Raw genomic sequence first — 26637 nt, 5'->3', positions numbered from 1 at the left:
ATATGTGCATATTAATACTAGACAGGATAAATAAAGACTACTGTTAACCTCACATCAGTTCAGGTCAGGATTTGCCATCAGTATAAATTACAAAACCTTCTAATTTTCAGAGTTTCTTAGTTTTGGGGAACTGCAGGTAAGAGATTATGGATGTGTACAAATGTTCACCTAAACTACTAGAAGGTTATGGGTTGGAAAGTGGTACCTCAGCAGTATTTTCTGGCTCAGGCAAGAGATTTGGAGATGAGTACTGCTTTAACAGGATAAGGAAAAAATACGAGAAGGTGCTATTAAGACTGAGACACAAAGGGGAGCAGAGATGTCGCTATAATGCAAGACAACAAAACTAGAACGTGGGAACAGAAGGCAAGAAGAAGCCATTCAGAATTACTGTGCCAAGAAATTATGAAATAAAACGATGATAACCAACCACTCATTGATCACCTACTCTATACTCAGTAATGTGAAAGGAACTTGACATAATACTTTATAATTTTCAAAAGGAAATTTTAAAAGGAAAATGTGTTTTCAGAATGAGGCATAAGATGTTGGTTTATCTCACCCTTTTCTCATTGTACCCCAAAACAAAACATCCACAGTATTAAACATCACATGTGAGAATGTCAGAAAAAACAACAAACAAAAAAAATAAGCTTTATCTTCTGAAGTAAAGGTCCATATTTTATTTTATACACTATTTGGGATAGGAGTTCCTTAAAGTCACTTACAGAAAAAAAGTAACACTCTACAATCTATATTCAAACTGCATAACATTAAAGCCCATTTAAAAAATATATTCTTAAGACACATGAATATTATGTTGTGTTTACTTGGAGTTTTCCTATGAGTCTATTTCTCAAATAGAGACTTTTTTATACTAAGTAAACTGAAGAGTATTAACACAGCAAAGCATTGACACTGGACTTAAGACTTTAGACCTACAGAATATTCATCATCTTCTATGAGATCTCTTCAAAAAATAAAAAGTTTCAGTTATAACACATAGGAAGGACAAGTCTAGAGTTCTAATGTACAGCATGATGATGGAAATAATACTGTATTGAACACAACTGATCCTTGAACATTGCCAGGGAGAGGAGTCTGACCCTCCTCACAGTGGAAAACCCAAATATAATTTATATAGTCGGTCTTCCTTATCTGAAGCTCCTCCATATTCGAGGCTCCTCATATTCAGTTTCTCTGTATCCACAGACTCAACTAATTGCAGATTGTCTAGTACTGTAGGGTTTACTAGCAAAAAGATCCTGCATATAAGTGGACTGCAAGGAGATCAAACCAGTCAATCCTAAAGGAAATCAATCCTGAATATTCATTGGAAGGCCTAATGCTGAAGCTGAAGCTCCAATAATTTGGCCACCTGATGCGAAGAGCTGACTCACTGGAAAAGACCCTGATGCTAAGATCAAAAGCAGGAGGAGAAGGGGACGACAGAGGATGAGATGGATGGATGGCATCACCGACTCAATGGTCATGAGTTTGAGGAAGCTCTAGGAGTTGGTGATGGACAGGGAAGCCTGGCGTACTGCAGTCCATGGGGTCACAAAGTCAGACACGACTGAGCAACTGAACAACATCAGTGGGCCTATGCAGTTCAGACCTATAGTGTTCAAGGGTCAAATGAACTGGAAATTTGCTGAAAGCTAGATTTCAGGTGCTCCCATTACACACAAAAGAAGCGATATATGAAGAGACAAATATATTTAATTAGCTTGACCGTAGTAATCACTTCACTATGTGTTTATCCAATCATTATGTTGAACACCTTAAATATATACAACTTTTATTTTTAAAAAAATTAACAACTATAGGTGTGTGCTACTAAGTCGCTTCAGTCGTGTCTTGACTCTTTGTGACCATTTGGACTGTAGCCCTCCAGGCTCCTCTGTTCTTAGGAGTCTCAAGGCAAGAATAATGGAGTGGGTCACCAAACCCTCCTCCAGGGGATCTTCCTGACCCAGGGATCAAACCCGTGTCTCTTATGTCTCCTGCATTGGTAGGCAGGTTTTTTACCACTAGCACCACCTGGGAAGTCCTCCAAAACTATAGTTACCCCCTCAAATAAAAGCCTTTCCTGAGTGCCTTTTTGGGAACCAGACTTGCAGTGGGGAGGAATCCTAAGGGTGTTTGGGAGAAAAATGGTCTTCCTATTCACTATACAAAGTATAATGGAATATGTGGCTCTAATGTTAGTATCTAGAATACGATCCCAAGTCATGTGCCTGTGAAAAAAGGCAATAGCATTTATTCATTTCTGACAGTACCACATAATTTGGCCAAATCCTTCTTTAGCAACCAAAATAGTGCCCTGGTGGTATGATGAAATCCTTGCAATTTCTAAAAGTAACTGATTATTTGGAGCCAGTAACTGCCCAGGAATAAAGTCAACATCTCTTTACATCATGTCCACATAAGAAAAGAAAAACTTTTAAGAATCTGTGGGCCAACATCTCTGAGCTTGCAGGACAGGCTCACCAGAGACAATCTCTTGAAATGAAGGGGGCCAACGTGATGGAAAATGCCATCATATGCAGCCCCTAAAAAATACTATACCCAGACCACCCAGTTCCTCCAGACTCCTCATGCGATCAGGAGAAGTGCAAACATGTTTCTCAACTCGCCTTAAGAACCGGATCTAGAAAACCTGTGATGACCGAGGAGGAACAGCACCCCCGTGGTCAGTGGTACCATTGTACAAGGTTGTCTAGCCTGGAACAATGTCCAACAGCCTCCTTGGCTCTGATGCCAACAAGCTATGAAAGGAGAACATCTGTGTGAAGAAAGGCCGTCAGTCAGGGTGACCATACGCTCATCCCCCAGTGAGAATCTGAACTCAATAACTTTAGTTCCTATTGAGCCAGCTACTGAAAACCTTTCTCCTTCGATAAGCTAAAATAGATCATAAATGTATTCTATTGTGAGACACCCATATTTAGGGTGCCTTTGATGATTCAGATCACTCAGCCACCCAGACTTAGCATGACAGTCTTTAAATTTCAAAATCTAAAAATTTTAAATCTTAATTACTTAAGGACTGAAACCCAAGATGATGTAAAACAAGTTGTCTGTTAATAAATATGATGTAATAAATACATGTAAAAGTTCATAGTTCAAAGTATTCTTAAAGCAAAAGACTGTCCTTCACTAAAATAGGGCCAATCACTCCTATTTATTCTTTTTTTTAAAAAAGTTCCAAACTCCTTTACATATCAATTCCTTAGGGCTCTGTACTTATATAATCGACATCCTTCTTTAACATTTCTTATACCACATGTACAGAATATAGAACTGTTTTATAAGGACTTTTAAAGGTAACCTGAGGTATAGTTCTAGATTTCTGACACAATCTGTAATGGCTAGGCTCTATCTCAAAACATTTTGGAGGTCTGGAATTATACCTTGAGCCTTCATCCTATTCCAAATTGCTGTACTCTCACTCATAAGCAATTTCTACCTCAATAAGTCCTGCAATATAAAACTCAATTGAATTTACCTGGGGAGTACAGATATGGGCCACTAACTCTATTCTTGTTTGGAAGAATTACAATTTTGCAAAATTCTTAGAAACTTATACTGATCAATACTGGATAAGACAAAGAGTCAGAAAAATAGATAAATATTCTCTCTACTGCGTCATCATTGGGTCTGAATTATTCCAAGAGATAATTCCTGTACTCTCTCATAAGAATCTGGGATTTATACCAAAGAAATCATATGCTCTATTTTCAATGATCTCATTTGTGATAGTTTGACCAAGACTTTTTCCCCTTCCAAGTCTGTCCCTTCCTGCAAAACTATAGAAATTACATGGGCTCTATCTAATAAATGAGTTACACAGTAATTCCTCCATGAAAAGATTTTATGGACTTATAACTAAAAGGTCTAAGGAAATAGGTGCATTGAAAATAATTAACCCACCTACCTACACACCAAAATGCTTTATCTACCTAGTGCATTTATCGACAGAAACTCACTGATACTCATGGACACACTGATAATTTGATATACATTCACTACGGCACTTACATTTTGCAAAAGATTTCATAGTTAAGTTATAAATGGCACACTGATTCATCAAAAATGAAGAAAAGGAATGTATTCAAAACCATATATTTCTACTGCAAAAGTAAAAGATATTATCATATTGATGAATCTAATCCTATCTCTGCATCTATCACACAACACTTTATGTTTGTAGTTAATATCTTTTAAAATAGATTGCAATTTTTTACAGACAAAGAGATTAAGATACTTAAGTAGTCTGTTTAATTTCTGAAAATTGGATAAAAATCTCCCCTACCCCTTCCTCCATTTCTCTCTCTCTCACACACACACACCCTGATTCCTCCTACAGATTCTACCTAAAGCACAGAAGATGCTCAAAAAAAAAAAATGTCTGTCCAATGAGCATGTCCCGACCCACGTACATCCTCATCTCTTTGTACTTCGCTTTCCATATTCATTGATAAGTTCCAGCAAATGTGCTGGGATGAGGAATAAGGCAAATATCTTATTTTCAGTATACTTGTGGCACCATCTTGTGGTAATTCTAGAGTGTTACAGATTTGAGTTTAATTTCCAAAGTTCAACAACGTCTGAGAAAATGCTTTTGAGGATAAATTTTACATTTTAAGTATGTATGCGCTTCAGTGTAAGAAATGTGACTTATGTACTTTAAAAGCCCACACACACATAGTAATAGTCATGATACCTATCCCAGTGCGCTGACCCTAGAAGCTGTTTCTTGAATGTAGACAGCAATGAGAGTAAGGGATCATCAATAACAAGCGCACAGGGCCTACATTTTACACATTCTTTGTTTAGTCTTTCTTATATTTTATGGCTAAAATAACTTCCTCTCAGATTAAAAATAAATTCTCTTTGGAAAAAAAGAAGGAAAGGAAAAAAAAAAAAAAACAATCGAAGCTCCTGGAAGCATCAAAGAGAAGCACAGAATATGGCAGCAAAGAAAAGAACACAGTACAAAATGCTCCAGCTGGCAACCCATTTTCAGACCTTGCCCTCCATTTCCACCTCCAAACCATTACCTCCACGTCCTGTTATAAAATCCATCCTGACTCTCTCCCCTCGGCCCCCAGAGCATCCTCAACTTAAAATCTACTCAGTTCAGCCAGACGAAAGATGCCACCTCTCAGACCAAGAGGCAGAGTCTCCTTTCTACCAGTTGAATCTGCTGTGGCCTTGTGACTGGTTTTGACCAAAAGAACCCTGTGGTTGCAGCTTCCACTCTAGCTATCCGGCAGTGTGACTCTGAGACCTACGTGTGATAAAGCCTAGCCTAACCTCCAAGAGAAGGGTCTGCTGACGAGAGGGACCCAGCCTGCAGCCAGCATCAACTGCTGGACATGTGCTGAGGCCATCTGAGGCCACCAAACCCAGGTGGTGTGTCAGCTCCTGCAGCCTCCAGTGAGTCCCAGGTGAGAACCACCGAGCCAAACCAGCCCCGGCCTCTGGCCCCCAGAATCATGATTAAAGTTTTTAAATGTAAAATAATAATAATAATAATAATGATAAAGTCTTCTTGCAATCTTCCCCAAACCTCTGACCTTTCTTTCTAATCCTAACACTCAATTTCAGGCACATCTCAGCTTTTCACACATGTCAAGCTTTTTCTCAATTTATGATTCTAAACATTCTCTTTACTCCCTTTGAATCACTTCTCCACACTCTCTTTGCTTGACTAACTCCTGTCTAGTCTTAAAAGCTTAACCTTAAATGAGAGTAGAAATTCTTTGGGACTTAATTGAAGGTGGGAGAGAAAATGGGCATTTTAGTTAGTAAACAACAGGGGGGAAGTAAACACTGATGATAAGAAAATAGTGCTGAATTCTTTTCATTTTTAGTTTGTGAAAAATTTGCTGTAAAAAAATGACAAGAGGTAATGTAGAAAGAGAGACGGATCTTACAGTTTGAATCTTTTTGTGTGGCCTTAGGAAAAGGCTCCAGATCTCTCTCCCTCTGGATTTACTTATCTGTAACATGAGGATGTGGTCTGACAGAATGTGGTCCACTGGAGAAGGAAATGGCCTCTTCAGTATTCTTGCCTTGAGAACCCCATGAACAGTATGAAAAGGCAAAATGATAGGATACTGAAAGAGGAACTCCCCAGGTCAGTAGGGGCCCAATATGCTACTGGAGATCAGTGGAGAAATAACTCCAGAAAGAATGAAGGGATGGAGCCAAAGCAAAAACAATACCCAGTTGTGGATGTGACTGGTGATAGAAGCAAGGTCCGATGCTGTAAAGAGCAATATTGCATAGGAACCTGGAATGTCAGGTCCATGAATCAAGGCAAATTAGAAGTTCTCAAACATGAGATGGCAAGAGTGAATATCAACATTCTAGGAATCAGTGAACTAAAATGGACTGGAATGGATGAATTTAACACAGATGACCATTATATCTACTACTGTGGGCGGGAATCCCTCAGAAGAAATGGAGAAGCCATCATGCTCAACAAAAGAGTCCAAAATGCAGTACTTGGATGCAATCTCAAAAACGGCAGAATGATCTCTGTTAGTTTCCAAGGCAAACCATTCTATATCACAGTAATCCAAGCCTTTGCCCCAACCAGTAATGCTGAAGAAGCTGAAATTGAATGGTTCTATGAACTTAGAAGACCTTTTAGAACTAACATCAAAACAGATGTCTTTTTTATTACTGGGGACTGGAATGCAAAAGTAGAAGTCAAGAAAAACCTGGAGTAACAGGCAAATTTGGCCGTGGAGTACAGAATGAAGCGGGGCAAAGGCTAATAGAGTTTTGCCAAGAGAATGCACTGGTCATAGCAAACACCCTTTTCCAATAACACAAGAGAAGACTCTACACATGGACATCACCAGATGGTCAACACTGAAATCAGATTGATTATATTCTTTGCAGCCAAAGATGGAAAAGCTCTATACAATCAGCAAAAACAAGACTGGGAGCTGACTGTGTCTCAGATCATGAACTCCTTATTGCCAAATTCAGACTTAAATTGAAGAAAGTAGGGAAAACCAGTAGACCATTCAGGTAAGACTTAAATCAAATCCCTTATGATTATACAGTAGAAGCGAGAACTAGATTTAAGGGACTAGATCTGATAGACAGACTGCAAGATGAACTATGGACGGAGGTTAGTGACATTGTACAGGAGACAGGGATCAAGACCATTCCCATGGAAAAGAAATGCAAAAAAGCAAAATGGCTGTCTGAGCAGGCCTTACAAATAGCTGTGAAAAGAAGGGAAGTAAAAAGCAAAGGAGAAAAGGAAAGATAAAAGCATCTGAATGCAGAGTTCCAAAGAATAGCAAGGAGAGGTAAGAAAGCCTTCCTCAGCAATCAATGCAAAGAAATAGAGGAAAACAACAGAATGGGAAAGACTAGAGATCTCTTCAAGAAAATTAGAGATACCAAGGGAACATTTCATGCAACGATGGGCTCGATGAAGGATAGAAATGCTATGGTCCTAACAGAAGCAGAAGATATTAAGAAGAGGTGGTAAGAATACACAGAAGAACTGTACAAAAAAGATCTTCACGACCCAGATAATCACGATGGTGTGATCACTCACCTAGAGCCAGATATCCTGGAATGTGAAGTCAAGTGGGCCTTGGAAATCATCACTACGAACAAAGCCAGTGGAGGTGATGGAATTCCAGCTGAGCTATTTCAGATCCTGAAAGATGATGCTGTGAAAGTGTTGCACTTAATGTGCCCGCAAGTTTGGGAAACTCAGCAGTGGCCACAGGACTGGAAAAGGTCCGTTTTCATTCCAATCCCAAAGAAAGGCAATGCCAAAGAATGCTCAAACTACCACACAATTGCACTCATCTCACACACTAGTAAAGTAATGCTTAAAATTCTCCAAGCCAGGCTTCAGTGATACGTGAACTGTGAACTTCCAGATGTTCAAGCTGGTTTTAGAAAAGGCAGAGGAACCAGAGATCAAATTGCCAACACCCGCTGGATCACCAAAAAAGCAAGAGAGTTCCAGAAAACCATCTATTTCTGCTTTATTTACTATGCCAAAAGCCTTTGACTGTGTGGATCACAATAAACTGTGGAAAATTCTGAAAGAGATGGGAATACCAGACCACCTGACCTGCCTCTTGAGAAACCTATATGCAGGTCAGGCAGCAACAGTTAGAACTGGACATGGAACAACAGACTGGCTCCAAATAGGAAAAGGAGTACATCAAGGCTGTATATTGTCATCCTGCTTATTTCACTTATATGCAGAGTACATCATGAGAAATGTTGGGCTGGAAGAAGCACAAGCTGGAATCAAGATTTCCAGGAGAAATATCAATAATCTCATATATGCAGATGGCACCACCCTTATGGCAGAAAATGAAGAGGAACTAAAATGTCTCTTGATAATAGTGAAAGAGGAGAATAAAAAAATTGGCTTAAAGCTCAACATTCAGAAAATGAAATCATGGCATCTGGTCCCATCACTTCATGGGAAATAGATGGGGAAACAGTGGCTGACTTTATTTTTGGGGGCTCCAAAATCACTGCCAATGGTGATTGCAGCCATGAAATTAAAAGACACTTGCTTCTTGTAAGGAAAGTTATGACCAACCTAGATAGCATATTAAAAAGCAGAGACATTACTTTGCCAACAAAGGTCCATCTAGTCAAGGCTATGGTTTTTCCAGTGGTCATATGGATGCAAGAGTTGGACTATAAAGAAAGCTGAGCACTGAAGAATTGATGCTCTTGAACTGTGGTGTTGGAGAAGACTCTTGCGAGTCCCATGGACTGCAAGGAGATCCAACCAGTCCATCCTAAAGGAGATCAGTCCTGGGTGTTCATTGGAAGGACTGATGCTGAAGCTGAAACTCCAATACTTTGGCCACCTCATGCGAAGAGCAGACTCATTTGAAAAGACCCTGATGCTGGGAGGGATTGGGGTAGGAGGAGAAGGGGATGACAGAAGATGAGATGGTTGGATGGCATCACCAACTTGATAGACATGAGTTTGGGTAAACTCTGGGAGTTGGTGATGTACTGGGAGGCGTGGCGTGCTGCGATTCATGGGGTCGCAAAGAGTCAGACACGACTGAGTGACTGAACTGACAGAACATGAAGATGTTCATATTTGTCTTGTTGGTTGTGAGGCCTAAAGCCATTATTTCAATCTTTTCTTGATAACTCTATCTCCAGTGCACCTCAGATCAAGTACTGGTGTGTCTCTCTACCCACAATTCAGCAGAACCTCCGTGTTTTGGTCTGATCTCACAGGTACCATCCATTGTCAAAGGTAGGATCACAGGTCACCCCCTAAGAGAGAATCCCTTGCCATTCTGAGGAAATATGGATCCTTAAAGCACCAGAATGAAATCAATCCTCCCCAACATAATCTTTGGGGCAACTGGATTCTCCATGACAGACACATACCCTCCCCACGGACACAAGGAGAATAGAATGTGAAGTTAACGTTTATTAGTCTATCTGGTGATTTACTCACTTCTAATTTGCAAATGGAGATGAGATTATTGGATGATATCACCAACTCAGTGGACATGAATTTGCGGAAACTCCAGGAGATGGTGAAGGAAAGCCTAGCATACTGCAGTCCATGAGGTCGCCATGAGTCGGACGCAACTTAGTGACCAAACAACAACTGGAAAGGGGAGAGTGTCAGAGTCTCATGTATCAGTGAATGAGAAGGAGGGAAGTCCTCTGAACAGTGAAACCCAGCCTTACCACACAGACAGGATGCAGCCAGAGAGAACATAGGGCCCCTATTTTCTGACTGAACTTGCACATCAGGTAAATTCTCTGAGCAGGAGTAACCTATGAGCACATGCTAGGCTAATTCTGCCCAGTTCAGCTGGAGAAGGCAATGGCACCCCACTCCAGTACTCTTGCCTGGAAAATTCCATGGATGGAGGAGCCTGGTGGGCTGCAGTCCATGGGGTCGCTAAGAGTCGGACACAACTGAGCAACTTCACTTTCACTTTTCACTTTCATGCATTGGAGAAGGAAATGGCAACCCACTCCAGTGTTCTTGCCTGGAGAATCCCAGGGACAGCGGAGCCTGGTGGGCTGCCGTCTATGGGGTCGCACAGAGTCGGACACGACTGAAGCGACTTAGCAGCAGCAGCAGCAGCTGATCTCCATAGATGAGAGGCAGTAACACCATGGTGAAGAATCAGGCTGTCTTGTTCCAAGTTCCAGCCTTGCCTCTTTTGGCTACTACCCAACCTCTTTATTCCTGGTTTGCATTGTCCATTATAATAAGCGTCTTCCTTGAAAATCTGTTGAGAGGCTTCAACTGACATAACCTCCTTAGCACAGTATCTGGCATAAGTATCTGACATAGCTGCATTCGCCCACCTAACTGCAGTCTTTTAGGCTGCCGTCACTGTTTTTATGATACTGGAGGAGGCACAGAGTTACTCAGACAACTCCCAGTGAGGGGTGGAGATTGGTTGAGGGGTTGGTGGGGTACATCACTCTATTTCTATGACATCATCCCTCTTTTTCCCATGGGTGAGTGGATGCCCCAGAGAAAGACAAGGAACGAAGAGGCCACCTTTCTCTTTTCTGACCATTTCCCAATTACAAATTTATTTAAAGTAAGAAGCTGCGTTTCTGGGTGTAAATCCTCCTTGTTGGGTTAGTGTTCTGAGAGTGTGATTTTGGACAAGTAGCTTCCGTATCATCTGGGAACTTGTTAGAAATGCAAGTTCTCAGGCTCCATCCCCAGCCTACTGAATCAGGAACTCTACAGATGGAGCCCAGCATCCCGCATTAGAACACACTGTCCAGGTAATTCTGATGCATGCTAAAATTCGAGAATCACTGGGTTAAACGATCAGTTATCAATGCATCAACATACTTATATTTCTTAAGTTCAGATTCACCTCAGAGGATGAGAATGGTGACTGGAATAGAGATGGTAGAGGAAATATTACAGCGATGGGCACTCAGGATGAAGAACAGGTCTCAGTCTTTGACAGCAGAGGGCAGGATGAGGGTCACTAGCCACTCTGGACAGGAAATAAAGGTGGTCAATTTTGTCTGACATTGGGAAGGTGTCTGTGCATTCAGCAGGTCCTGGGGAAATGACACCTAAGCTAGGATATCTGAACTTGTTGGGAAAGCTTCTGGTTGATGTAAACCAGAGTGGGATAAAAAGAGAACTCAGAAAAGCTCTGAATTCCACCAGTTGTCCCTGATTTCTTTACATGTGTGTTTGGGCAACTATGTTTTTCCTATGCCTCTGACCCCACACGACAAGGATGACTCTTCTCCCTGTTTCAACTATTTTATACTTTGCCAGATGGGTGTTCCTTCCTTCCCCCTACACATACTTCATTCCAATAATAAAAAACTATTTATAGCTCACCCAATATGCACTCACATTGCTGCCCTCTCTACCTGGAATGCTGTTTTTCCTTGAATAACCTGAAACTCATTTTATAAAATTTACTGCAAATATCACATCCTCTAGGAAGCCTTCTCTGATTGTTACAAAGTTGACCATTCCTTTCTCTGTGCCACATTTACATTATCTGTAGATCGTCATTGTTCTCAGCATATCACATTGTCATTCCCTTATCTGACCTCTCTTGACACTTAAGGGATTGTATTTTATTAATCTCTGTAGCTACTTGATAATTTTTAAAAATAAACCCCCCAAAATCTGTGTTCATTATTATGTCTGATGATACTACTAGAATTGTAATATCTTTATTACAATTTTTAACTGAAATTTTTATTGAGATAATTAAAGATTCATATGCTGTTATATGAAATAATACAGGGAGTTCCTTTGAGCATTTTGTCTCACTACCACTGAATGTAAAATTTTATAAAACTATAGAATAACATCACAATCAGGATGCTGACATGGATACAATCTACCAATCCTATGCAGATTTCCCCAGTTTTACTTCAAGTAAAAATAGTTCAAAATTTGGAAAGGAGTACATCAAGGCTGTATATTGTCACTCTGCTTATTTAACTTACATGCAGAGTACATCATGTGAAAGGCCAAGCTGGATGAAGCACAAGCTAGAATCAAGATTGCTGGGAGAAATATCAATAACTTCAGATATGCAGAAGACACCACCCTCACGGCAGAAAGCAAAGAGGAACTAAATAGCCTCTTGATGAAAGTGAAAGAGGAGAATGAAAAAGCCAGCTTAAAACTCAACATTCAAAAAATGAAGATCATGGCATCCAGTCCCATCACTTCATGGCAAATAGATGGAGAAACAATGGAAAGAGTGAGAAACTTTATTTTGGGGGGCTCCAGAATCACTGCACATGGTGACTGCAGCCATGAAATTAAAAGACGCTTGCTCCTTGGAAGAAAAGCTATGACCAACCTAGACAGAATATTAAAAAGAAGAGACATGACTTTGCCAACAAAGGTCTGTCTAATCAAAGCTATTATTTTTCCAGTAGTCATGTATGGATATGAGAATTGGACCATTAAGAAGGCTGAGTGCTGAAGAATTAATGCTTTCAAACTGTGGTGTTGGAGAAGACTCTTGAGAGTCCCTGGACTGCAAGGAGATCCAACCACTCCATTCTAAAGGAGATCAGTCCTGGGTGTTCATTGCAAGGACTGATGCTAAAGCTGAAACTCCAATACTTTGACCACCTGATGCAAAGATTGACTCATTGGAAAAGACCCTGATGCTGAGAAAGATGGAAGGCAGGAGAAGGGGACAACAGAAGATGAGATAGTTGGGTGGCATCACCGATTCAATGGACATGAGTGTGAGCAAGCTCCAGAAGATGGTAAAGGACAAGGAAGCCAGGCATGCTGCAGTCCTTGGTGTCTCAAAGAGTCAGACATGACTGAGGGACTGAGCAACAACAATTTGTATTCATGTGTATGTGTGTATGTATATGTGTGTGTTTATCACCTGTGTAGATTCCTGAATCCACCACCACAGGATCCCTCACGTTGACCTTTTATAATCATATCCATTTCCCTCCATCAGGGAAGGGAAGCCATAACACTCAGGAAGCACTAATTATCCTTTAAACTTTTGTCATGCCAAGAATGTTATACAAATAAATGCATTCATAGTATGTACTGATAAATTTGTGCGATTGATTTTTTTCACTAGCGTAATTCCCTCGAGATTCATCCAAGTTGTTGCAAGTATCAATAGTTTATTATTCATCTAGTAGTTTTATTTTCACACTTCCGTTGATGACTAATGCTGTTGAACAGCTTTTCATGCACTTATTTCTATCTGTTAATCTTCAGTGAACTTTGTCTTCCTATCTTTTGCCCATTTTCTTATTGGATTGCCTTCCCCCCCCGCCCCCCCCAACTGTTGTGTTTTGAGAGTTCTTCATGTGACTAGATCCTTTGTTGGATGTGCAGTTTGCGAATATTTTCTACCATCTGTAGCTTATATTTTCACTATCTTCCCATGGTATTTTACCAAGCAGAAGTTCTTAATTCTGAATGAAGTCTAATTAATCAATTTCCCTTTTTTGGATCATGCTTTTGGTATCAAGTCACAACTCTTTGACTAACCCTAGGTCCCAGAGAACTTCTTCCATTTTTTCTGTAAAAGTTTTGATATTTTTATGCTTTACTTTAAATCTATGATCCATTTTGGTTAATTTTTATATATGGTGTAAATGTTTGTCTTAGGAGTTGTTTTTGTTTTGCTTATAGATGTGCTATTGCTCCAGCATCATTTGTTGAAAAGACTATTTTTCCTTCATTGAATTGATTTTGAATTGTCAAGAGTCAATCGAGCATATCTGTGTTGATCTACAGTTCTGGGTTCTGTACTTTTGTTTTTTCCATTGATCTACGTGTCTATAACTCCACAGTATATGTATGTGTTAGTCGCTCCATCATGTCCGACTCTCTGCACCCCCCTGGACTGTAGCCCACCAGGCTCCTCTGTCCTGGGAATTCTCCAGGCAAGTATACTGGAGTGCTCTGTCATTTACTTCTCCAGGGGAACTTCCTGACCCAGGGATCGAACCTGGGTCTCCTGCATCATAGGCATATTCTTTACCATTTGAGCCACCAGGAAAGACCCTATTCCTCCACAAAACAAAGTAAACAACCAAAAAAACCCCACCACTCTTTTGATTACTTCAGCTATACAGTAAGCCTTGATATTGGACAGAGGTTTTTTCCTACTTTCTTTCTTTGTCAAGATTGTTTTAGCTGTACAGCTGTGCTTTGCTATATTATTTTAGGTTAAGCTCTCCTGTGTCTACAATAAATCCTGCTGGGTTCTGATAGAAAGTGCATGAAACATATAGATCAACTTAGGGAGAACTGCCACTTTAACTATGGTGAGTTTTCCAATCCATGAACATGGTATATTTCTCTACTCATTTAGGTCTTTGATTTCTTTTTCCTAATATTTTGTGATTTTCAGCACATGGATTCTGTACATTTTTTTTTAAGTATATATCTAAGTACTGGTATTTTATTTGGGGGGTGATTATAAATGATACTGTACTTTTAAGTTTTTATATGTTCATTTTTAGTGATATACAAAGACATGCAACTGGTTTTTATTAGTTGTCTATCATGTAAACTTTCATAGATTCTTTGGCATTTATATATAGACCATCATGTCATCTGCAAAGAGAGAAAATTTTATTTCTTCCTTTCCAATCTGTATGTCTTTTATTTTTTTCTTGCCTTACTATGGTGCCCAGAATTTCAGGTACTAAGGTGAATAAAAGAAGGGTAAGTGGACATCATTACCTTGCTCTTGATCTCAGGAAAAAAACCATCTTTCACCATAAAAATGATGTTAGCTGTGACTTTTTGTAAATGTTTTTTATTAAATTGAGGCAATTCCCCTCTGTTCTTAACTTGCTGAGAGTTTTTATCAAAAATGAGTTGGGTTTTCTCAAATGCTTTTACTGCAACAATCAATATAACCACATGATTTTCTTATTTAGCTGTTGATATGGTATTTCATATTTGTTGAGTTTCGAATGTTGAACCAGTCATGCACATGTAGAATAAATCTCACTTGGTCATGGTAAACAATTATATTTATGCATTGATGGATTCAGTTTGTTTATATTTTGTTGAGAATTTTTCAGTCTAAGTTCATCAGAGATACTAGTCTGTAGTTTTCTTTTTCTATATTTTATTTGTCTGGTTTTGATATCAGGGTAATTCTGCTCATAAAATAAATTGGGAAGTGTTTATTCCTCTTCTATTTTCTGAAAGAAACTGTGCATAATTGGTGTTCTTTTATTTAAAGGTAGGATTTTAGTATGATTTTCCAGTAAATCCATGTGGATCTAGAACTTTCCTTTGGGGAGCTTTGTAACTATGAATCCTACAGCTGCAGATTCTGTAGTAATATCATCTATTCTGTGTTTTCTTTCATTTTCATCTTTGTCAGCCTTATTGCTGCTGCTGCTAAGTCGCTTCAGTCGTGTCCAACTCTGTGAGACCCCATAGACGGTAGCCCATCAGTCTCCCCTGTCCCTGGGATTCTCCAGGCAAGAATCCTGGAGTGGGTTGCCATTTCCTTCTCCAATGCATGAAAGTGAAAAGTGAAAGTGAAGTCGCTCAGTCACATATGACTCTTCGCGACCCCATGGACTGCAGGCCACCAGGCTCCTCCGTCCGTGGGATTTTCCAGGCAAGAGCGCTGGAGTGGGGTGCCATCGCCTTCTTCCGTCAGTCTTATTAGAGGCTTGTAAACTTCATTGACCTTTTTCAAAGAGCCAATTTTTTGTTTTATTGATTTTTCTCTGACGCTCTCTTATTTTCACTTCAGAGGTTTCTGCTCTTGATTTTTATCATTTCTTTCTACTTGCTTTGGGATATATTTTCTCTTCTTTTCTAGGTCCTTACAATAGAGGCTTACTTATTGGAGCCCTTCTCTCATTTTCTAAAATAAGCATTGAGCACTATAAATTTCCCTCTCAATGCTACTTTATTAACATCCTAATATTTTTTATATTTAAAAATGTTTTTAATTTTCAAAAATTTTTATTAAATATTTTTAAATTATTTTAAATAATTTTATTTCCTTTGGGTCTTATTCTTTCACTCATGAATTACTTAAGAAATATGTTGTTTAATTTTCCTGTTGGTTTTCTATTATAGATTTCCAGTTTAATTTCATTATGGACAGGGAACATACTGTGCATGATTACAGTTCTTTTCAATATGTTAAGGTTTGTCTTATGGCCCAGAATATGGTGTCTATTGGTGAATAATCCATGGGAATTTGAGGTTTAAAAAATGTATTCTATTATTGTTGGGAACTGAACTGAGAGTGCTATATAAATTAATTAGATGCTGTTGGTTAGTCGAGTTGTTCAGATCTTATATACCCTTGATGATTTTCTTTCTAGTAATTCTATCAGTTGTTGTGAGAGAGGTGTTGAAGTCTTCAGTTGAGGATTTATGCATTTCTTCTTTCAGCTCTATAAGTTTTTGTTTCAAGTATTTTTATAACTTTTGTTTGGTATATGAACATTTAGAATCATTATATCTTCCTACCAGATTGAATCTTTTATCACAAAGTAATATCTACCTTTGTGGCTAGTACTTTTCTTTGCTCTGAAGTCTACCTTATCACATATTAATATAGGTAATTCTGCCTTTTTAAAATTACTGTTTGCATGGCATATTCTTTTCCATTATTTTACTTTCAGCCTACTTACATCATTGGCTGTAAAGTGAGTTTCTTGTAGCAGCATATAGCTGGGTTTAAAGTAATTATTCATGTTGATGTATGGTAAAACCAATACAATATTGTAAAGTAATTAGCCTCTAATTAAAATAAATAAATTAAAAAAAATAATAAAGTAATTATTCATATGTTAGTGTGAAGTCTGACATCTTATTATTTGTTTTCTATTCATGTCCTCTGGTTCTCATTTATGTTTCTTGGTTTTTTTTTTTTTTTTTTTGGTCATCCTGTGGGTTATTTGAACATTTTTTAGGACTCCACCTTAATTTATTTATATTCTCTCTGACTGTATTGCTTTCTAAAATTTTCATACTGGTTGATTATATTACAACCCATCATAAGTATGGGTATTTTAATACCTGTAATTATGACAACCTATCAATATCACCATTTAACTACTTCAAATGAAAGTATAGAAACTTTACTTCCATTAGGCTCCTTTAATTTACCCACTTTTAATTATTAATTTATTGAGCATCATCAGTTTTGTTTCAGTCATCAAACATGATTTAAGAAGCTTATGAGGAAAACAATAATGTGAGGATTAATTTTATGTGACTGGGTCACAGTATGCCCAGATATTTGGTCAAACGTTATTTCTGTGAGTTTGTCTTTGGATGAATTTCGCATTGTGTTAGGTAAGATGTAGATTTTATTCTGAAAGCAATGAAGAACACTGAAGCATTTTGAACAAGAATTATATGAAGGGACTTGCATAACAGATTGTATTTCCTTGCATTGTGCAGTTAGTGTTTACCACGATGACAGAGGAATCACAGAGTAATAAAGAAGGCTCATGAAATATGTTGGAAAAAGCTAACAAATAAGAAATTTTCATTATAGGAATGTCTTTAGTTAGGATGAACATATATACACTCATATGTGTATGCATATGTAACTGCATAAATTCTTATTGATTTGTTATATAAATGATTTAATAATACTATATCTACCCAATTCCATCATGATTTCAAACCTTCAGTAAAATATACTACCCACAAATCTGTTGATTGATGAATTTTGAAGGATTATTAAACAAGTCCACATTTGCATTAATTTTAAGCAGAGAAAAGAGAACATAGGGAGTAGCTTAGAAAAAAATAATTCCCCAAATTAAAAACAAAACAAAACATGGAATTAGACTGAGATTTATCCAATGGATTCCCTTTGGGAACTTATGGAAAGACCTAGAATTATGAAAAAAATGTGAAAGTAGTTCTCCATGACTTCTTTTTGTCTAAAAAAGTTAACGTTATCTCAAAATGTTGGAGAAATAAACACAAGAAACTTGAGGCTAGCCATATTTTTTAAAAGAATCAGTTATTTTAAAATTAAGGCTGTACTGAATATAATTTTTTAAATTTTTTATTAAAGTATAGCTGATTACAATATCATGTAAATTTCAGGTATCGTGTAACAGCACAATCACCTGAAACTTTTAGTTTGCCTCCATGTCTTGGCTGCCATAAACAATGCTGCAATGAACGCTGAGGTGCATGTATCTTTTCAAATTATGGTTTTCTCCAGATATATGTCCATGAATGAGACTGCAGTATCATATGGTAGCTTTATTTTTAGTTTTTTAAGGAACCTCCATAATGTTCTCCATCATGGTTGTACTAATACACATTTCTACCAACAGTATAGGAGGGTTCCTTTCTCTCCATGTCTTCTCTGATATTTATTATTTGCAAACTTTTTGATGATGGCCATCCTGACTGGTGTGAGGTAGCTTTGATTTACATTTCTCTAATAATCAGTGAGGTTTAGCATCTCTTCATATGTCTTTTTGTCATCTGTATGTTTTCTTTAAGAAATGTCTATTTAGGTCTTCTGCCCATGTTTTGATTGGGTTATTTGTTTTGTTTTGTTTTTTAACTGAGCTGTATGAGCTATTTTGGAAATTAATCCCTTATCAATCACATCATTTGCAACCCATTCTGTAGGTTGTCTTTTCATTTTATTTATGGTTTCCTTTGCTATGCAAAAGCTTTTAAGTTTAATTAGGTCCCATTTGTTTATTTTTGTTTTTATTTCCATTACTCTAGGAGATAGATCTAAAATGATATTACTACAATTCATGTTGAATTTCACATTTGAATCTATAGACTGAGTAAAACAAATTCCTCCTTCTTTATGGATGGGTCTCATCCAGTCAGTTGCAGGCCTGAATAGGACAAAAGGCTGACCCTCCCCTGAGTAAGAGGGAATTCCTCATGCCTGACTGCCTTCAACCTGGGCTATCAATTTTTTCTTGCCTTCCAACTTAAACTGAAACAGCAGTTTTTCCTGATCTCAAGCCTGCCAGTTTTTGGACTGGAACTACACCATCAGACCTATTGGGTCTCTCGCTTTTTGATTGTGCATCTTGGGACTTGTCAGCCTCCATGATCACTTGAGCCAATTCCTTTAATAAATATTCTTATATATGTATGTGTGCACACATACACATACATACACACACACACACACACACACACACACACCCCCTATTGATTCTGCTTCTATGGAGAACCCTTACTGATACAGTTATTGTATGTGCCTATATTTTTGCTTTTTGTTTGTTTAATTTTTATTGACGTATAATTGCTTTACAATGTTTATTTCTGCTTTTTCAGTCATTTCTTCCTTCCTGAAGCTCTAAGGTTTATTCTTTTATCATGTCCTTTCTATTTGAAAAACTTCCTTTGGTCAACCTTTAAATGTAAACCAGCTAATGATAAATTGCCTGGTGGCTCAGATGGTAAAGCGTCTGCCTACAATGCAGGAGACCCAGGTTCGATCCCTGGGTTGGGAAGATTTGGAGAAGGAAATGGCAACCCACTCCAGTACTCTTGCCTGGAAACTCCCATGGATGGAGGAGCCTGGTAGGCTACAGTCCATGGGGTTTTCACTTTCTTACAAAACTTATCACATGTGGTAACAGAAACTGACTCTCAGGCAGTATCGGGTACCTCTTTCCCGGAAGTCCCATCTGGATTTGGAGTCGGGAACAGAGGGTGCTTAGAGGATTACATAGTGCGAAGGCTCAGATAGGAGAGGTTATGGCCTAGTTGTCACTTCTGCACACAGGCATCTGCTGAGAGATTTTGCTTTCTGTCTGGTATTTATCTTCTGGCCCTGTGAGGGTGTTCCCTTGTTAACAACTATGAGGGGCCTTCAGGTAGGCCTGCACTTTGCTCATGGCACGTGGAAAACATTCCACTGCCACTACTCCAATCTCAGACGCTGGAAAAGCTGCTTCCTTGCTCCTCTCAGGAGCTCCTCTGTGGTTCCCAGGCTCATCCAGCAGCCTCTGGGCTCACTAAACTCACAGGCAGTCAGAAGACTGCTTCAGGTCCATCTGCTCACCTTGCTAGGGACCAGGAACACCAGTCTTTGTGGACCATTGGAGGGACAGAAGCCTGAAACTATTTTGTCCAAAACCAAGAGTTATCTGTGGTTCTCTCTTATTTCCACCTCTCCTTGGTTCTGGAAGGGAAAAGGCGTAGGGATCCTTCTCACACAAAGTTATTTAAGCTCTTTTGCTTCCCCTCTAATTCTTCCTTCTGTAGCCCAGAGTGTTCTAAAATAGTTTTAGGTACACTTTAAGCATCTTCCTATTCTTCCAAAAGGAACACACTAAATTCTAAATTTAGTGAAAGAACGGCCAGTGGTTGAGGGTCAGTCACCTCTTATTCAGAAAAATGGCTCAGGTCCCAGCTAGCCACCCTGTGCACCCCACACCTAACTTGCCAACCCCAAAACCATAACAAGAGCAACAGAGGGAAGAGGAAGCTTCCTTTGAAGTTAACAGTTGTTGGAAGGCTATGTGTACAACTCTCCTCTGGGGAAGAGACATGCTTCTGTTTTCCTCCCTGTGTTAATCTGCTTGGGCTGTTTTAACAAAGTACCACAGACTGGGTGGCTCAACAATACAGATTTATCATCTCACAGTTCTGGAGGCCAGGAATCTAAAATGAAGGTACTGCAGGATGGGTTCTTGTTGACGGAAGGGCCGGTTCCAGGCCCCTCAGTGTGAAGAAGATTCCCTTCTCCCTGTGTTTTCACATCATCTTCCCTATGTATGCACCTGTCTCTCAACCCAGATTTCCCCTTTTTATAAGGACACCAGTCATACTGGATTAGAGTCAACACTAATGAACTTGTTTTAATTTAATTTCCTTTGTAAAGATTTCTATCTCCAAATAAGGTCACATCCTGAAGTACTAGGGATTAGGACTCCAGTGTATCTTTTCTTTTTGAGGGATAAGTGTAAGTCCCTAAAGCCAAGAGACGAGCACAAAGGGGAGCTTGGCATTTTGTTCCCTGATGAAGTACCTGATTTGGCAGTGGACTTGCCAGCTTCCCCTGTGCTACCTGAAAAGGTAAGAGAAATGTGGAGGGAAGCCCCCCACCTCTAGCTACTCCACCTCTACCTGCCTGGGCCCCAGTAGCTCTAGGTTTTGAAGAAGAATGTTAGTTGTCAGGTGGATTCTGCCCACGACCTCAAGTCCCAAGAACTGGCACACAGATGACAGAGGAGGATACAACCTTGCCAGGGATAACTCAGTGTGAGAGAAAGAGCCACACACAGTGGGGGAATAGTCTTTTGCTACCAACTTAAGGTAAGATAGAAGATACAGCTAAATCTCAGGGACTCCCCATGTCTATGGGACCGAAGGGAGCTCTTCACCCACAGGTTCTGCGAGGAGCATCTGTGACCCACGACCAGAATAGCAATTACCTAGATGAGTAGCCTGGAGGGCGGCAGTCCATGTGGTCACAAAGAGTCGGACACGACTGAGCAACTACACATGCACGCACGCGTGCACCAAGAATAGCCCACAACTTTGTCAAGGCTGTAGGGCAAGGCCACCTCCCCCACACCTCCATAATTCCAGTGGGAAACAGATAGTCAATTGGTCAAAGCTGAGGAAAGGGCCTGGAAATAAACCATGCCAGGCTTGCTCTTCATTGAGTTGAGACTCTAAACAATAATGTGCACACACAGCAGCACTAAGGTATATGCCACTCTACAGCCTGTTGTTTCACTTGGCATGAGACCATGGGCAGTTTCCCCTTTCACTGGGTTACATTAAATATGACTTTTAATGACTATGGCTTCTACCAATCATCTTATAATGTAATAATATGTATTTAACCTTTTTTCTATTAGACATTCAGGATACAGTTTGTATTTTTGAATTATAGAGCATCATAATCATCTTTGTACATACATCTATGTCCAATTTCTATTTCAAAGAGGAGACATTATTATCCTCACTTTTTTTCAGATGGAAGGATTAATGCTAACCAATTTCAGATGTTAAGTGACTTGCCTTCATCACATGCTAAACCCAAGTCTTCTGAATCACTGACTATATTATCAGTAAATGAAAACACTCCTTTCTGCCTATGTAAAACTTGAAAAGCTATCTCATTTTCTCACCCACTTTACTATATATTAATATACTGTGTTATACTAGATAATGAGCTATGTTTTATTTATAGAATATTATCCATAATCTGTACACGTCTTAACTAAATGTATTTTATATCAGCTGGATAATTTCATTAGCATGAGAGAAAGATGGAAAAATTCATGAATTGGAGCTTTAAATATCTGTTTTCAAAACCCATTAGAGAGGTAGTTTACCATGATAGTAACCATTTGTGACCACAAATATATTACAGCACATGGGTCTGAATTTAATTTGAGTTTATCACGTGGTAGAAGACAGCAGCAAAGTAGTGATGAAGAATTATGGCCTCACTATTCCTTAAATATGGTTGGAACTCTGATCTTCCATTTCCATGCTGTAAAAACCTGAATAAATTTTATCTCTGCACCTCTGTTCCTATTCTATAAATTAGGAATAATCTTAGTACCTACCTCAGGGTTCATGAGAAGATTAAATGAGAAAATTCCTATAAGGTTCTTATCTTAGGGACAAAATATACTCCACAGAAAATGTTCCATGAATGTTATCTACTAATATTACGTCTTTTAGAAACCACAGGTTAACTCTCATTTAAACATAGATATTGGATTCAGGGTTATTTACCCTCTGATTTAGATACAAGAGAGTCATCAGTTTTTACCCTCAGTTCAGTTCAGTTCAGTCACTCAGTCATGTCCAACTCTTTGCCCCATGAACCGCAGCACGCCAGGCCTCCCTGTCCATCACCAACTCCTGGAGTTTACTCAAACTCATGTCCTTTGAGTCGGTGATGCCATCTAACCTTCTCATCCTTTGTTGTCCCCTTCTCCTCCTGCCCTCAATCTTTCCCAGCATCAGGGTCTTTTCCAATGAGTCAGCTCTTCACTTCAGGTGGCCAAAGTATTGGAGTTTCAGCTTCAACAATACCAACTATATTTTTAATAAGTAAGTACAGATACATTAATGCATCTGCAAATACTTATAAAAATTATCATCATAATAAGTAAATAGAAAACAGAAAAGTAATCTTTCCCAATTATAATAAGGGGCTTTCCTGGTGGCTCAAATGGTAAAGGTTCCACCTGCAGTATGGGAGACCTGGATTTGATCCCTGGGTTGGGAAGATCCCCTGGAGGAGGGCATGGCAACCCACTCTAATATTCTTGCCTGGAGAATCCCTATGGACAGAGGAGCCTGGTGGGCTACAGTTCATGGGGGTCACAAAGAGTCAGACACGACTGAGCAACTAAGCACAGCACATTATAATAAATGTGTAATCCTGTACGTTCCTATAAGTTCTTTCACAATATGATAAATATTGACTGAGGAAAATAATGAAATTAAATCGTATACTGGGTAAATAGCAGTTAGGTTTAGCTCCAAATACAAAACGGATTACTTTACAGCAAACACACACACAAGCCATTTTTGCTGGAGCTCAATGTGGATCATGATATAACTTCATGAAATCAAACACTATGTAACAGCACCAGGTGAAATTCCAACAAAGGGCGGTACCCCAGCACCTCTCTTCAAGTTGAAGCCTCATTACCAAAGCAAACACTCGCTAGAGAGGAATTTGGAGCTTTCTCCCACTTTTAGGAGGAGGATTATTCTGGCCTCCCAGGTAATCCTGTGGAGGGTACCTACTTTCTGTAGAAATCTTCACCATGGAAAACAGTACACTTCACATTTTCTTTAGCTGTGTCACACATGAGGCTACCCAAAGACCAGCAATGGGGAGGAGGCAGCCTTGCCTGAGGACAAAGGATTTGTAAGACTGTGAAGAAATCTGGGCAGATTCAGGAATGAGAAAATCCTTAAGCCTCCACCTCTGCCCAGCCCACAGGAAAGGGTGAGAGGCAAGAGGAGGGAAAGAGCTTGCCATGGCACTGGACCTCAGAGGTAAGCCTTGCTGGTTTTGGCAATGCCTGTTCCCATTGTTAGAACACGGCCAGCATGCTTCTGCCAACTCCCAAAAAGAATATAAGGCTTGTAGCACACAAGATGATGTTCCTTTCCTGCATCGCAGGCTGTTATAAATAAAGCTGCAGCTTTTTATATACAATCTAATAGTATGCTACTCAATGGAAAGCAGAGGAAGGAGACGAAAGAAAGCCTCATTTTGCAGAGAGGAGAAAAAATGGACATCACCATCCATTTGAAACACATTTCAAAATATGTCAAGGAAATTTTTCATACTATGGAGATATAAAATGAAGCCTACAATCCAACATACAAATTGAGTGTGTGTGTATATATATATTTGTGTGTATGTGTGTGTATATATATATATATTATATATTTGTGCCTAGTATAATATAGATTAATAGCAATTTTAAAATGTATTCTGAGAAGTAACAAACAGCTCTTGGATTTTACCTGTAGGAAGAAGAATATGCATTGTGGCGGTAGTTTTAAGGTGAAAGATAAGCCATGCTCTAAATCCTTCATTTTCTAGAGTGGAAGCATTTCTCCCAGCAGGAAATGGGGCCCCAAGCCCCTACCTACCTGTGCTGGTGTGGGTACTGGGGCTGGCTGGGGGTGGCGGCCCGGAGCCCTGGGCTGGGGATGAGGGCTGTCCATCACTCAGCTGCTTGACTCGCTTGCGGTGAGATTTGCCATTGTAATGGACCTGGGCCTGGGCTGCAGAGTTTAGCTGGATGTTGCACACCTCACAGAAGGAGAAGAGAATTTTCTTTTTCTCTTTACTCAGCTGGTCCTCAGGCCTGTCGTTCTTTATCCCTTTTTCTTCAAAGCCCCTTAGAAAATTTGCCATATTCATAATTCCATCTTCAGAGTAGTTGTCAGGGCTTAAGGAATACTTCATACCTTAAAAAAAAAGTACAAATGCTTGTAAAATAGATGCCTTCTTATTTTCTAGCATGATTATGATTAGTTTTCATGGTATGGTTTAAGCTAAAGTATCCCAGCTACTCATTAGTCATGCTTGGGAAAAATCACCCAAAGTAGTTAACTGAGCAGACATGATCTTTGCACATGTGCTCCCTCTGTCTGGAGCATTTTCCTCTCCATCCTTGTCTCCTTCTCCCATCACCTCTCAACTCTTTTGCCCTTTTAACTCCTGCCTACCCAGAAACCTTAGCTGGTGCATTACTCTCTCCGGGAAAGTTATCTGACCCTGGAAATAAGCAGATTCCTGTCTACATGTGCTATGTGACCCCCCTGCAGAACACCTCTCACCCTGTGCACTTCATATGTATGTGTGCACTTATTTGGTTTAAGTTTGTTTCCCCAACAGAGTGTGAACTCTGGGGGTGGCGGGGCATAAACCTCATTTCTGGATATCCCTTGGGCCTAGAACTGCACCTTTCACATAACAGACATTCAAATACCTGTTTAAGGAAAGGATAAAGGATGCTATGAATCCATACTGTCAGAAAGGATATGTGTAGACACAGAGGCATATATAGTACACACACACCCCTCCACACCTGCCAACAAATACATGCTCTAACTTGGGGAGGAGGTGAACAACAAAGGCTAACACACATTCTGTCTGAAACTTACATTGGGTTGTATTCCAAAAGCCCCTTTATAAGTCAGCCAGTGAGAATTTGAACATATTTTCTTATAGATGAAGTGAAACAAATTGTTTTTAGGTGTCCAGATTAGCCCATAAACATCAATTTAGTCTTTGATGAGGCTGAAATGCAGAACATCTGAAATACAAAATAATAGAAATATGATATATGGTAATCCAATAATTGAAAAATAGAAAAAAGTAAAACAGACTAAGATAAAATTTGGTTTAAGTGCTGATTTTCATTTATCTAGATAAGGATAAAATGATAAATTATAATCTAAGTAAAGATTTTAAAGGAGCCTTTCCCGTACCTAAAGAACCTTGGGTAATGAAGATAGCCTTGGCTTTTTATTTTGTTCAGTTCCACTTTAACATATGCAATTTTTTCCTTTTAGTTAATACCAATATTACCCGTGTTTTGTACATATCAGTGTGACTATTACAATGTTTTCGGTTCTCAACTAAAATAAAGAAAAAGATACTCTCATAGAGGAAAGAGAAGAACAATATTCAAGAATATTTGGGCAAAAACTAAGGGAAAGGGGTATCCATGAAAAAGAAATGGCTGAGGTGGACCTTAGCGTGCTATGAGGGATGAAGTGTTCAGACAAAGGGAGGATCGTAGCTTGTGAGGGAGTCTGCCTGTGGGAAAAACTCCCAAGATACTGGTCTAAGCAGCTGATGGATCCAATCTGGCTTGCAGCTCTAGGGGGAAGCAACTAAAAACTAGTCCATGTTTGGAGCATTCACCAGTTAAATGTTTAAAATTCAGAAAATAAATTATAGTTCAAGGTATGACCACAGAGATATTGATTCCATGTAAACAGTATGCCAAGAACTTCTTTACACTCACACACCTTTCAGATACGACTGAGAGACTTCACTTTCCCACTCCAGTGTTATTGCCTTGAGAATCCCAGGGACAGGGGAGCCTGGTGGGCTGCCGTCTATGGGGTCGCACAGA

General features: G+C 39.2%; 1 protein-coding gene across 2 annotated transcripts in view; it reads right to left on the bottom strand.

Annotated features, from left to right (window-relative positions):
• The window catches only part of ZNF385B (zinc finger protein 385B), a 369520-nt gene extending 343726 nt beyond the window's left edge, over positions 1–25794 (bottom strand). For both annotated transcript variants that reach the window (XM_055572052.1, XM_055572053.1), the window contains exons 1-2: positions 25658–25794; positions 24638–24958 (exon numbers count right to left, since the gene is read on the bottom strand). In XM_055572052.1, the coding sequence (XP_055428027.1) occupies positions 24638–24956 (319 nt within the window). In that variant the 5' untranslated portion in view covers positions 24957–24958; positions 25658–25794. The remainder of the gene's footprint in view (positions 1–24637; positions 24959–25657) is intronic.
• Between the last annotated feature and the right edge of the window lie 843 nt (positions 25795–26637).

The sequence above is a fragment of the Bubalus kerabau genome, chromosome 3, assembly GCF_029407905.1.
Source record: "Bubalus kerabau isolate K-KA32 ecotype Philippines breed swamp buffalo chromosome 3, PCC_UOA_SB_1v2, whole genome shotgun sequence".
In the NCBI taxonomy this organism is placed as follows: Eukaryota; Metazoa; Chordata; class Mammalia; order Artiodactyla; family Bovidae; genus Bubalus; species Bubalus kerabau.
The sequence above is the reverse complement of the archived record's forward strand: the minus strand, read 5'-3'. Positions and strand labels throughout refer to the sequence as shown.